Source organism: Toxorhynchites rutilus, chromosome 2 (assembly GCF_029784135.1).
Source record: "Toxorhynchites rutilus septentrionalis strain SRP chromosome 2, ASM2978413v1, whole genome shotgun sequence".
Lineage (NCBI taxonomy): Eukaryota > Metazoa > Arthropoda > Insecta > Diptera > Culicidae > Toxorhynchites > Toxorhynchites rutilus.
The window spans coordinates 180,879,369-180,893,014 of NC_073745.1; the positions used below are offsets into that span (position 1 = coordinate 180,879,369).

Sequence of the window (13,646 nt, forward strand, 5' to 3'; positions counted from 1 at the left end):
TTTTTTTTTGAAAGAACAATAAATTATCTGTATTGTGATGCTAAAACATGTTTTGTACCTTTAATCAATTCTAAAATACAGCTGGTTTTGTGATTCCGGATTCTAAATGAATCAAGCTTTAATCAAAAGTACGAAGGGAAACATCATGAGAAAGGCTGGCTTCGTCTTCTAATTAAATTTATTCATTAATTTTACTAAAACAGCAACACAATAATGTATTATAGGTTACGTTTGTGAGTTCTTTATTATGCTTCGATATAACGTACAATTCGATTCAACGTACAATTTTGAAAGCGAAATGTACGTTATATCGAAGTTACCCTGTATTGACACATTTGTGGGAACAATATTGCACAAAAAAAATGAAAGCTTCGAAAATTGCAGAACACAGAACAACTCCATGTTCGTTTTTCTCGAAATCATAAAACTGTCACATGGTCCGGCCTGACACCGATCATTTATACTTTGAATGTCAAATTGAAAAAAAACTAATCTAGATAACAAAAAACGCTAGAGGAGTTCGATGGAACGAAATGGACAATGCAAACCGGAACTTTGATATTTTTTCATGTCTCTGTAAAGCAACCATACGGGAATGACTTGGGATCAAATGATAGCTTATTAGCTATCACCTGGGTCATGCGGAGTCAAGGGAGTATTTTTTTCAAATGCATTTTGCTTGAAAAAATGATTATCTTGGGTCTATTTTCCCTCACAATATATGTCAAATGTTTCTCCGATCAAAAAAAAAACAAACGTTTTCGTGACTCGGATTGAGTTTATCTACGTTTATGTCCGAAGAAGAATTTCACTCAAGAAAGTGATCAGTTTGATTAAGAATGCGTTGTTCAGTGAAAGACTATCCGAATACGAGTAAAAATACTCGCGTAATTTCCCATCGTTTCCCCTCGGATGTGTTCTTACAAATACACTGGGTCGGTTTTCGTGAAAACGACAATCTTATTCCGAACACGGTTGAATAATTACTAATAGTGTTGCAAAGTTTTCATTTACTTTTGCAGGACCATTTTAATAGAAATACGTTGTTTCAGTTCAACCGAAAAGCGAACCCGGTGAAACTTCGAAACGCTCCTCGACAATTAGGCCGATTGTCGAGCAAGATGACTAAGTTCATCACCAACACGTAGCGCAGATTGTTTTGCCGCTAGATTCATAACTACGCGGGTTTCATCCGGAATGGCGACAACATGGTAGAATTAAGGTGTGAAATTCCAGAAATTTTTAAAAGCTCTACTCACCTACTCACCGGTTCGGGGAAAAGTTAATTGATTTGTTTTAAATTTGTTATTTATTTTGATCTATTTTGCCTTTGATAACAATACTTTATCTATGTAGTGGATCATTATATGAAAAATAACATCCTTTCCCCTCCAGGTTATTGGATCTCTTGACATTCTATTGGATTCTTTTTTACAATCAATTTGATTCTATCCGCATGACCCAGGATACCACTTATTATATTTTTTTCTATTATGTATAGCTTTCATTGGGCAATAATAAATCCGGTTAGTGCGAAAAATCCATAACCTAACTCAACCTAGCAAATAAAATATGTAAACTTTTCTACAGTATTCAAAAACATTTAACTGTATGAGGTCCAACAGGAAAGAAAAATGGAAAATTGGCTGAATTTTCGATTCCAGATTTTTCGTCATTTTTTGGAAAATAGAAAATTGAAAAACAAAACTGGAGTTACTTTAACGCCAGTTATCAAAAGCTACAGTTTACCATTAATTTAATTTAGTTTTATATAACATTGGGCCCTATTATAGAAATCGAGGCGATAAGAATTTTGCTCGTTAGCTCTATTTTACAATTATAGGAACCGAGAAAGTCGATAGCATCGAGCGAGTGAATGCTATCGGTACAACTGTCTAAGTTTTACCAGAGAACATCGTAACTGTACTTACTTCACAGACTCTAACGCTTCCATCATCGCATCCTCCGACCACGGCGTCGGATTCGATCGCGACAGCTCAATTCCTTCCCGCTTACAGCGTCCGTACAGTGTACCGGTCGGGATGCCAAATTCGGTACTGGCTTTCTGGACAGAAGTTTGCCCAGCACGGATAGCTTCCAAGGCACGATCTAGATCTTCCGCAGACCATGTAGTGGGGGCAGCATTAAAGGGTGCAGCAAGTCGGATTCCCTCGCGTCGCGCTATCTTATACAAGGTGGAAGACGGTATACCGAATGCCTTCGACGCTTTGTTCGCCGATATCGTTCCGGTACGGAGTGCCTCTAGGGCGCTGTTAAGCGAGTCCTCGTTCCACGTTTTAGACGGTCCTTCTTTCTTTGGGGTATCAATACCAAGCCGATGTGCTCTTTGCCACAAGGTCGTTGACGGTATACCGTAGGTAGCGGAAGCCTTTAATTTAGTTTTTTTAGACTGCAATTAGTACGAAATCTTTCCGGAAAGACAAAAATATACGACATGTGGGCAACACTCACCTTGGTCAAACTCATGTTGTGAGTTCGGAGTGCATCCAGCGCCGATTCCATGTCCTCTGCCGTCCATGTCTTTGGTCCACTTGGCGTTTTAGGATCACTTGCGTTCGGGCTCGTCAGGTTCGTGTACTGTATCGACGAACCGTCCAGTATGCCCACTTTGGAGTCTTCACTGGCATCCGATTGATAGATATCTACGTGGGAAATCATAGAAGAAAAAGTTATTATTGCCACATGATGAAAAATTTATAATTTAAAATACATAATAAATATATTTAAAAAAAACAGATATACGATGTCATTTCAAAAAGTATTTTGAATTTCTATGAGTGTTTTTTATACTAGATTATTTTTTATGCGGTTCTTTCAAATAACGCGATTCGTTATATGAGGAGTATCTTACATTCTGGCAAATAATAAGTTGGGGAAAAACATATAGTATAGATCAAACAATTTCAAATTTGTGCTCGTTTCGCACTAAAAAAATCATTTGCTGCTTTTTGTCCATTCCATTCAGTTGGGAGTTATAGGGTGTTAACAATGAAAGTCAATAAAGAGAAAATTCGGTACATTTTTTAGTTTTCATTTGAGAGATAAAAGTGCAAGTCCTATTCTATATTCCGACGGATTTTCATTTCGTTCGAAACCGTTATTTCGTCCGAGTCATAATTTCGCATTCCCAATTTCGAACGTTTTACCCATTCAATGTGCGAAGAGAAACAGATCGAACGAAATTCCAAAACAACTCGAACGGAATACAGAATGAAATTTTATCAAGTCGTTCGAATTATTTCGAATCGATCGAAATACAGAATAGGGGTGAATAGGTCGAATCTCCTTCTGCGAAGCCTTGGCCATACGGAATGAAATCGACCCATTTCATGAACGAAAAGTGACTGGGATGAGAAATTGATCATATACGACAATATTGTGTGAAAACCATCGTTGGCAAAACGTGATGAAGCAGTTCAAACGGTGGCCAAACCAGGACTAACGGCTAGGAAGGTTCTACTGTTTATTTGGTGGGACTTAAAAGGGATAATTTATTATGAGTTGCATCCGTATGGCCGAACACTAAATTTAAATCTCTACTGTCAACTGGAGCTGTTTGAAGCTAGCGATTGACCAGAAACGGTTGTGTTCCACAAACGTCTGTAGTGACTCGTCAGAAACTACGGGAGCTTGATTGAAAAGTTTTAATGCATCCATCATATAGTTTGGCGATTACGGCGAGTGATTAAAAATTGGGATTAGAAGAAGATTGTGAAAATTGATTACTAGAGTTTCTCGCCAATATGGACTATGACTTCTATCAGATAGGCATTATGAGGGTACTTTCAAAATAGAAACAAATTTTGCAACAAAACGGTGCATATTTGACCCAAATCAGAGAACTCGAATCATCTTAAATGAAGTTTTGAATTTCACGCAAATAATGGATTTCTTCTTACAAACCTAATATATACCGGGAATTCGTTATTTCAAGTTGGTACTACTGTCAGTTGTCTTAACACATTAAGGACCGCAAAAAATCTGTAAGACAACGCCTGAGACCGCATATTTTGGGGGCAAATTTGTACGTTCTCTCTGAGACTAAGCTGTTTTTATTTAGCGTTCGGGCATCTATACAGTTTTTCATGGCTTCATTTGTTTTTAATTTGGATTCCACAAATGAGATCGTTTCCTTCGGTGTGGATGCGACGAAGGCGAGCCATCGGTAGTCCTTATTAAATTCCTGTCAGACCAAGGATTTAACAATCAAGTTTAATACATTGGCTGTTGAATAAAATACGCAAATACACAAAGTAGGATACAATGTATCAAAGTAGCTGACATCTAAAAACAACGTGTAGAAAACACGGGTTATTTCGTGATCCATCCGTAACAGACGAAACGCGAAAAAAACCCACAAACACTCAAACATACATACAAACAGGGCAAACTGAATGAAACCGTTAAGTAATTGTTTATTTGGGAACTGCGGCCATCTTGTATGGGGTGCTCCCTTGGCCGAGTGGTTAGCGTCATAACTAACATGCCGGGCGTTCGGGTTCGATTCCCGTTCTGGTCGGGGGAATTTTTCGTCAAAGAAATTTCCTCCGACTTGCACTGTGATCACGCGTATTCTAGAGCTTGCCACTCAGAATGCATTCAAGGCGTGTTATTTGGCATAGAAATCTCAACTAAGTACTAATAAAAATGACGCAAGTAATACTACGTTGAGACGGCGAACTTCCTCTAGGAACGTTAGTGCCATTGAAGAAGAAGAAGGCCATCTTGTATTCGGATTTTTCATGATCTACTGTGTTCTACCAGTCGAGCATTTTCATTTGATACCCATATTAATGGGGCTTTATGGCGCCATTTTGTAGCGGTGGCCATTTCGGATTTGCATTTTTCATAAATATCTGTGTTATACTAATCAAACCCTTCCATTTGATACCCAAATTGACGGGGTTGTGAAAAAAATATATATGGCGCCATATTGTGGTGGTGACCATTTTGGATTTGCATTTTTATCAATAACTGTATTGCACTAGTCAAGCCCTTTTATTTGATACCCATATTGATGGGGTTGTAAAAAAAATATGTATGGCGCCATCTTGTGGTGGCATCCCTTTCGTTTGATATCCATTTTGATTGGGTTCTAAGAAAATATGTAATCCGCCATTTTGTAGTGGCTATCTCCTTGGATTTGCATTTTTTCATAAATAACTGTGTTCTACTAATCAATCCCTTTCATTGGATATCCATATTGATGGGGTTCTGAAAAAATATGTAATTCGCCATTTTGTGGTGGCAGCCAGTTTAGATTTGCATTTTTCATAAATAACTGTATTCTACTAGTCTTTCATTTGATATACATATACACATCTTCTTCTTCTTCAATGGCACTAACGTTCCTAGAGGAACTTCGCCGTCTCAACGTAGTATTACTTGCGTCATTTTTATTAGTACTTAGTTGAGATTTCTATACAACTATACACATATACACACATATACACATACATATACACATACAATAACTGAATTCTACTAGTCTTTCATTTGATATACATACTGATGGGGTTCTGAGAAAATATATAATCGGCCTTTTTGTAGCGGCCGCCATCTTGGATTTGCATTTTTTATAAGTATCTGTGTTCTACTAGTCAAGCCCTCTCATTCGATACCCATATTAATGGGGTTGTGAAAATTTGGGATTTAGAGATTCAGTACTACTCTAATTCATATTTAAATGTGTTCCTACGGCTTTTCTAGATATGTGTGATTTTATTCAGATTTATTTCAGTGTTTTTTATATTTCCAAAGGGTCTGGTTGGGTACGGAAGTAAAAAGTGCCCCCAAACCAAATCACCAGCTGCATGGAAAATATTGTATAGGGTACTGAATATGAAATTTTGACAGTAGCACCATATATTTGAGTTCTTATATGGTACAACATAGGATCTAATCGTATGGTGAAAAATGCACCTGTTCGTTTTTTTCACGCCTTTCTCAAAAAGTTCGAGACAAAAATATGAAAAAAAAAATACTGAAAGTAAATCTTGTGTATCCATGAATATTTTTAAACAATTTTTTCATCAAAAAATCAAATACTAAAAAAAATCGAAATTCATTTTTATTTTTTTAAATATATATTTTTTTTGAGATTCAGTACTACTCTAGTTTGTATTCAAATTTCTTCCTACTTCTATTTTAGGTAAATGTGATCTATTTAAGAATTTTAAGAGTGTTTTTCGCGGTAAAAAAAGTATTTATATTTTCAGGCATTTTAAAGTTTTGAAAAAAAAATTACTTTGAGACCCACTTTTACTCTAATTTTTATTTAAATGCGTTCGTATGTATTGTTTTTTCCACATGTAGCGTAATTTTTCCTTTTATTTTCATGAGGATTGTGCGAAAAACTTATTTTCTTTGGCCTTTGAAACATACGAACCCATTTAAATAAAAATTAGAGCCGAAGTGGGTTTCAAAGTTTTTTTTTTTTTTTAAATTCCGAAATGACAGAAAATATATAAAAAAAATTGTACCGCGTATTTATTTTTTTATTAGATTTTTTGATGAAAAAAATGTTTGAAGATATTCATTGATATATCTTAGTAGGATATGCTTTCAGTATTTTTTCTTATTTTTGTCTCAAAGAATGGCGTGAAAAAACGAAAAGGTGCATTTTTCACCATAGATCCTATGGTGTAGCATATAAGGACTCAAATATATGGTACTACCGTCAAAATGTTCTATTTAGTACCCTATACAATATTTCCCATGCAGCTGGTGATTTGATTTGGGGGCACTTTTTACTCCCTTACCCAGCCATACCTTTTGAAAATACAGGGAAACTTCGATATAACGTACCCTCGTTATAACGTACCCTCGATATAACGTACATTTTACCTCGATATAACGTACACATTATCAAAGTCCAAAGGAATTTTTTTTTGAATATTTTATTTCTGAAAGAACAATAAATTATCTGTACATTGATACTGAAGCTTGTGTTGTACCTTTAACCAATCCAGAAATACAACTGTTTTGTGATTTCGGATTTTAAATGAATAAAATTTTACTCAACAGTACAAAGAGGAATATCATGAGAATGGTTGGTTTCGTCTTCTAGTTGAATTTATTAATTAACCTAACTCAAACAGCAACACAATAAAGTAATATAAGTTACGTTTCTGAGTTCCTTATTATGCTTCGATATAACGTACTTTTCGATACAACGTACAATTGTGAATGTAAAATGTACATTATATCGAAGTTACCCTGTATAAAAACTATTTTTTTGTACTGCGCAACACTGAAAAAAAATCACACATATCTAGAAAAGCCGTAGGAACACACTTAAATACGAATTAGAGTAGTAGTGAATCGCTAGATCCCAAAAAAAAATTCAAAGTTTCAATATTTTTTAGCACTTCAATTTTTGATAAATTTTTTTTTAAATAAAAAAATTAAAATTTGCAATTTGTCATTGTCACTGCATATATTTGGGCTACTATGACTACCATTGCATCATTACCACCAAACGACGTGCAACAAAATATAAACCGACAAAACAAATTCGTCACTCTTCAATGCTAAATAGTTTGTCAGAGTGTGTTGACGAACAAAGCATGTTGCAAGTCAGTGCCCTATGATCGTCAAGATGGGAAATACCATGTCACTTGATGTAATGGAAGTTTACACGTTTACCAGTGTACATTTGGTTACGTTGGGCTACCTGAATACTATTCTTATGTAAAATGCTAAAACTTCGAGGACTAAAACTAAACGGACTTTAAATACGTGAATTTGGATTTCTACGATGAGATAAATTTCTTCATTATTTCAGCATGTTGAGATATTTCATGCTTGGGTCAATTATATATTCCGTTGCCTAAATGATTTGGTATCGCGTGTTCGACATAGTATTTACTTCAATAAATACAAGAAACAACAACCGGAACGAAAATCGAACCTTTGCTCGATGAAGAAAAAATGCAATCTGCGACAATCATCAATTCGTTGCTGACAATTTTACCGCCTACTTGGTCGGTCAAAACGTATTGTCGAAGCTCAGTAACAGGCATAGTGTTGCATCGTACTCCGTCAGTCACCATTTGACCAAAATTTTTGTCAGTAGGAAGTGACTAACGCGGCTCGTCAGTTGTCAGTGACATTGATGAAAAAATGCAGCTCTGCATTAATATAGAGTAGCGTGTAATTTTTGTAATAATTTCGCTGAAATAATTTTTAAACAAACCTCAAATTTGTCGATCCAAATCATATGCAGTTATCAGTTTTATCTGCCCAACAGATAACCAATACATATGCACTATGCAAGCGCCCTATTGATTTTTGGCAGCTGCTTTGCTTGCAAGTGATTTAACTCGGGATTCGTGACCCACAATTCGTCACCTGTTATTGTCACCCTATGGACCGAATTGTAATTATGACGGATAGAGTCCAACGGATTCCTAACAATGTTAATACGATGCTTTTTTTTCGTCGAAATTGAATAATTTGGTACGAATTTCGTGACTCAAAATGGCGAGAGAGACATGAGAACCAACATAACAAAACAAAAAAACTACGTATACCCAGAAACAATTACGTTCAACCCATGGATTAGAATACAAAAAAAAACAAACATACCGCTCATCTGACTCTGGCTCATCATTCCGGAGATCTCCGGTGTTACAACCATTCCATGCATCGAGGATTGATCCTGTTCGACCTCCATTTGGTGTTGTTGCTGCTGCTGTTGCTGATCGGCATCAGTTAAAATTTCCTGTTTCAGCGTAATCCGTGTTTTCATCTCTAGCGGACCGCTATTATCGGTGGTATTGGAAGCAACAGTAACCAAGTTCTCCGGGTGATGCTGACTCGATGAGCTGGAAGCATTCGATACTGGACTATGGGTGGAGTGGTGTGAGTGCTGTGATTGTTGGTCGATGAGGAGGGCATGCTGTTGATGTTGAGGTGCTTGTTGAGGTGATGGTTGATGAGGCGATAACCGTTGATCTGTTTGCTGCTGCTGTTGCTGTTGAGACGCTTGTCTCTGCTGCTGCTGCTGCACTTGAAGCTGGTGTTGCTGATGTTGATGCTGCTGTTGCTGTTGTTGTTGCTGTTGTTGTTGCTGTTGTTGCTGTTGCTGCTGCTGATGTTGCTGATGCTGCTGGTGCTGTTGCAACAAATGTTGTTGCTGTTGTTGGTGCAAAATTTGTTGATGCTGAATCTGCTGCTGCTGTTGTGCATGCATCTGGTGGGCGACTTGATTATCTAGTTGAATTGCGTCTTGCGGATCCAGTGATCGGAGAGTTTCGAATTTAACCCGTATGTCACCGTTGTTAGGAATAGAATCTGTCGTAAAATATGAAAAAATAATATAAAGAATTGTTCAGTGTTCCCCACGATTTCTCCCAACAAAATTAGAGACAAATCGTGTGATTATAATTTAAAAATGGACTACTAACACTTACTGGACAGATCACGCGTATCATGGCTAGGAGCACAATTGATGTCAACATGTTCTGTCACTGGCGTCGCCGTTGGAGCCGGAGGCTCAGGAGCAAAATCCAGATAACCCATGGAAACGCCCATTACAGATCCGTTCTGCAAGTAACATTTTGGAAGGTTAGGAATGTACAGATTCAAGCTTATACACACATAATGCGATAGTTTACTCACTATTCCGACTCCCATCCCAAGACTCGTCATTTTGCCTTTTCTTTCTTTGCCCGGTGTCGAAGTTAAATCACGTGATTCTAAGACGACTATAGGCGACGATCCATTATCAGCCTGGGCCGATTCGGAATTGCTATTGTAGCTCCTGCCAGACGACGATTTGTGGCCACTTTTGGAATCCTGCCCGCTTTGGTTATTGTTGCTCTGTGAGGTGGACGAAGAACTGTTCCGGGAGTTCGCCGATGGTTGCTGCGATCCGGAGGGAGGTGGGTGACGATTGTCTGGCGATCGTGAACGATATGGTTTATAGCGCTTGATAGAGGGGGAGTAGTCCTGTTCGTACTGAGGTTCTCCTACCTCGCACAATCCTTTGATTTTGAGCTGCTCAGCCGTTCGTAATAGACTCTGGAATTGAATGAAAAAGAGTAATTAATATCCTTCCGCTAAATTTATATGTTTTGTATTATTTGTCGTTCACCGCAGTAGGCCTTTTCCCATGAATACAAACGACAATGAAACGGAATAAGCCGCTTCGAATTTCACTAGACAATCGAAAGAAACACAAAAATCTACAAATGTTTCTCGTAATTACTGAGTGAAAGGCGTAAGTCAACAAAAGGTCGGCTTTTTATGTTAGTATATGTACGACGAGGTTTCCGTGAATAATGTGCCTGTCGTAAACTTTTTTCAATTGCTGATATTTTTAAAATTACATGCCAATTCTTTTAAATCTCAAAAATCCAATTTCGGACTAAAAGACCTACATTTCAACTTATATATATATATATATATATATATATATATATATATATATATATATATATATATATATATATATATATATATATATATATATATATATATATATATATATATATATATATATATATATATATATATATATATATATATATTTATATATATATATATATATATATATATATAAAACGCAAAATGTAGCAATTTTATATTAAGTTACCAGCCAAGACCGCCTAGATAGCCTTCTACTCCAGAGGAATTTACCACGTTTCCTATGCCAACGTCAAAATGCGCTGGGTTGACCACACAGTGGTTGGTTGTTCATCAATGCTTCGATATAATTATTTTATTCGAGCTCACCGGCCTTGAACCTCCCGATGGAAGCAATCCAAGCTCCACCACACCACTCTTTATGAAGCATGATTTTTCTCTCCCTCACACACAAACACACATACTTTTCGTTCCTGTTGTGTGCTAAAATAAGTTGCAAGAGCACCACTGTCATCCGGTGCTAGCAACGAAAAAAAAATTTGAGCAAATTGAAGCTCTAAATGTACATGACCGTTGTTAGAAAAAAAAACTCTTAGGTTCTATTTCGAGAAGAAATCTTTTTCATTTCACCTACAAGCCGCGACGTCACGTTATATTCGTGTATTGATTAGTGCCACCCCTTAATTTTTATTTCAACTTTTTACATAACTCCCCTTTAAGAGAAAAAAAGACACGAGGAAAAATACACCATCATCATAAACGCCTTAGTGTATAAAAGGATATACGGGTTCGGAAAGGAAACTCTTCGCCATCACTCGAAGCAGCATTGCGCTTTGTAGGTACGTGAGTGTGCGAAAGAGATAGCACAAATGGCACTGAGAACGAGCTTTGGCAGAAAAAAAGTATATGAAATAGTTTTCCAAAGTTTTTTTTGTCTTCGTCTCTGCTCATCAGAAGCAATTGGGTTGGGAATAGATTCTTTTTTTTTCATTTGGAATCGTTTCCTTGGATAGCGGAGACGGCGGAGACAAAAGGAATGAGTGAGATGGATATGCCGCTTAGTAACCATTGCACAGCTCACTGAGTGCTGTAACCACCGTTGCGATTCAGATGGAATATGCCGGAATTCATTTCAATTGTCAACAAAAAAGCATCCAAGATTCTTCACCCCCAATCCCCAAAGGTGTATTGATGGCAATAAAAAAATCGAATCAAAGTAATTTTTAGAAGAAATTTCTGTAGATTATTTTTGAATAATGAAATTTTCCCCCTATAGCAATATGGTAGTAACTGTCGGTGTGCATTGATGTATAAATCAAATTCGAAGCCTTTTTCTCCTTTTAATGCCAACTTGCTTTAAAAAAAACATCACACACACACTTGCTGATTTTTTTTTTCGCAGCGACTGAGTACATAACATTTCCGATGGTATGAGGTTATATACTTTTTTGATAAAAAAATACGCGTAATGTAATTGTACGAGATTGATAAATATGCGTCAAGTGGAAAAAATCTGCTAATTTCCGCCTTATGTGTATAAATTCCAATGAACAACAAAAACACTGATCGAAATTATGACCAAATCCAATTACATTACGAAAATCTCCGTCACTACCGTAACTCAACTCAACCAGACGGACACACAGTTGATTCAGAGTTTGTCGTACAAACACACAAAAAATGACAAGCATTATTCCAGAAATGTTTCAACTTGAGTCGTGATGCATGCCAGCGGTTTGTACCTCTAATACATTCGAAAACCATAGCTAACAAACTTCTTGGCTCTGCTCGCGTGTTTGTGAAGCAGCAGCAAACACAAGGGTTGTACGATACACTCACTTTGGGGTCTCTGTCCTCTGTTTCCTTTTAGCGTTTTCTATACAAAGCCATGCCTGCTATGCGATAAACTCCACTCTTATGAATAGAAGCGAGTTTTAATATTTCCCATGCACAGCAATGCTAACACATACTCAAGTGTGGGACCGACGTTCGAAGCGCACAGAAACGGATGAATTTTGGAATATTACGGAACACCACTACAATGTATACGGCGGCGTTCAAAGTACAAACTTCAAATACCTTTTCACTTCAAACTACACGTTTCGGTTTTTTTTTTCAATAACGGAAACGTGAAAACCGATAGTTTTGCGTCCGATGGTAATCACACTTGAGTAGACAACATTTGTCGTTTTGTAGGACTCACTATAGACACTTCCGGGCCGATTCGTATCACATTACTCGCAACTTCTTCGTCTGAATCTGGTGACAACGCCGCTCTACATAACAGACCGTCGAAAACTAAAACTCGCACTAAACTGTATTTCCAAGCACACAAACAAAATCGAATGCTGAAAGCTTATTCCAACTCTCTACTCTCAAGCTAGATAGCTCTACATAAAAAAAATCACAAACACACAGCGAAACGAACATAGGAACTACACTGCCAGCAGGAGCTGAAGCCACACCAACATATGCACATCTGTCTGAGCTGCCTCCGTAAAACAATGTGAGGTATATTTTTGTTGGTAAGGAGAACCAGCCACGAGGTATGGCAACAAAATGAAGAAACAGATCACTCTATCTTGCATTTCACCACGCTTCTCTCCACTTGTGTACCCATTTCCACAAATACCTACTGCATTCGCATCTACAACCACCGACACCGACTTTCTCTGCACATTGAGAAGCAAGCAAGTGAAATACGGAATGCAATATGTCAAATCGAGAGCATAAATTTTGATTTCTCGGAGTAACGAAAAAAAACAGCACCGTGTCTGACGGATCGAGAAAGTTCACTTGTACTGTTGAAAGCAGGTAGGTATGCGCGAGACGTATGATTTGTATTTTGCTACCTGTGTCGGATGCGAAAGCATAATTTGAAAAAAAAACCCAAGCTTCACTACTTACAGAGCTACTCTCTCTCTCTCTCTCTCTCTCTCTCTCTCTCTCTCTCTCTCTCTCTCTCTCTTCCTTCAAACACACACGTGAAACCGTGAAGCCGATATATGGTCAGGATCGTTTCCTTTGACAAAAGTTATCCATCATCACATGCGGATGCATGAAGGAACACCATTAAGTATGAAAGGGATTCTTCCTGGCACTTAGATTGAAAACATCACTTCGAAGAGTACTCATCTTCTGACGCTCAAGAGATCAACAACTATGCTGCTACCCGCCTGGTCTACGACGAAGTATGCAGCAGGCAAAGCATAACACGCATAGGAATTACCTGGAAAACAGATCCTCCTCATCTC

General features: G+C 37.4%; 1 protein-coding gene across 7 annotated transcripts in view; it reads right to left on the reverse strand.

Annotated features, from left to right (window-relative positions):
* The window catches only part of LOC129764250 (polyhomeotic-proximal chromatin protein), a 149,913-nt gene that overhangs the window by 5,790 nt on the left and 130,477 nt on the right, over positions 1–13,646 (reverse strand). For 5 of the 7 annotated variants that reach the window (XM_055763162.1, XM_055763161.1, XM_055763155.1 and 2 more), the window contains exons 4-8: positions 9,646–10,047; positions 9,432–9,570; positions 8,611–9,318; positions 2,473–2,663; positions 1,932–2,410 (exon numbers count right to left, since the gene is read on the reverse strand). In XM_055763162.1, coding sequence (XP_055619137.1) covers positions 1,932–2,410; positions 2,473–2,663; positions 8,611–9,318; positions 9,432–9,570; positions 9,646–10,047 — 1,919 coding nt within the window. The remainder of the gene's footprint in view (positions 1–1,931; positions 2,411–2,472; positions 2,664–8,610; positions 9,319–9,431; positions 9,571–9,645; positions 10,048–13,646) is intronic. The other 2 variants (XM_055763158.1, XM_055763160.1) reach the window with 2 other exon arrangements.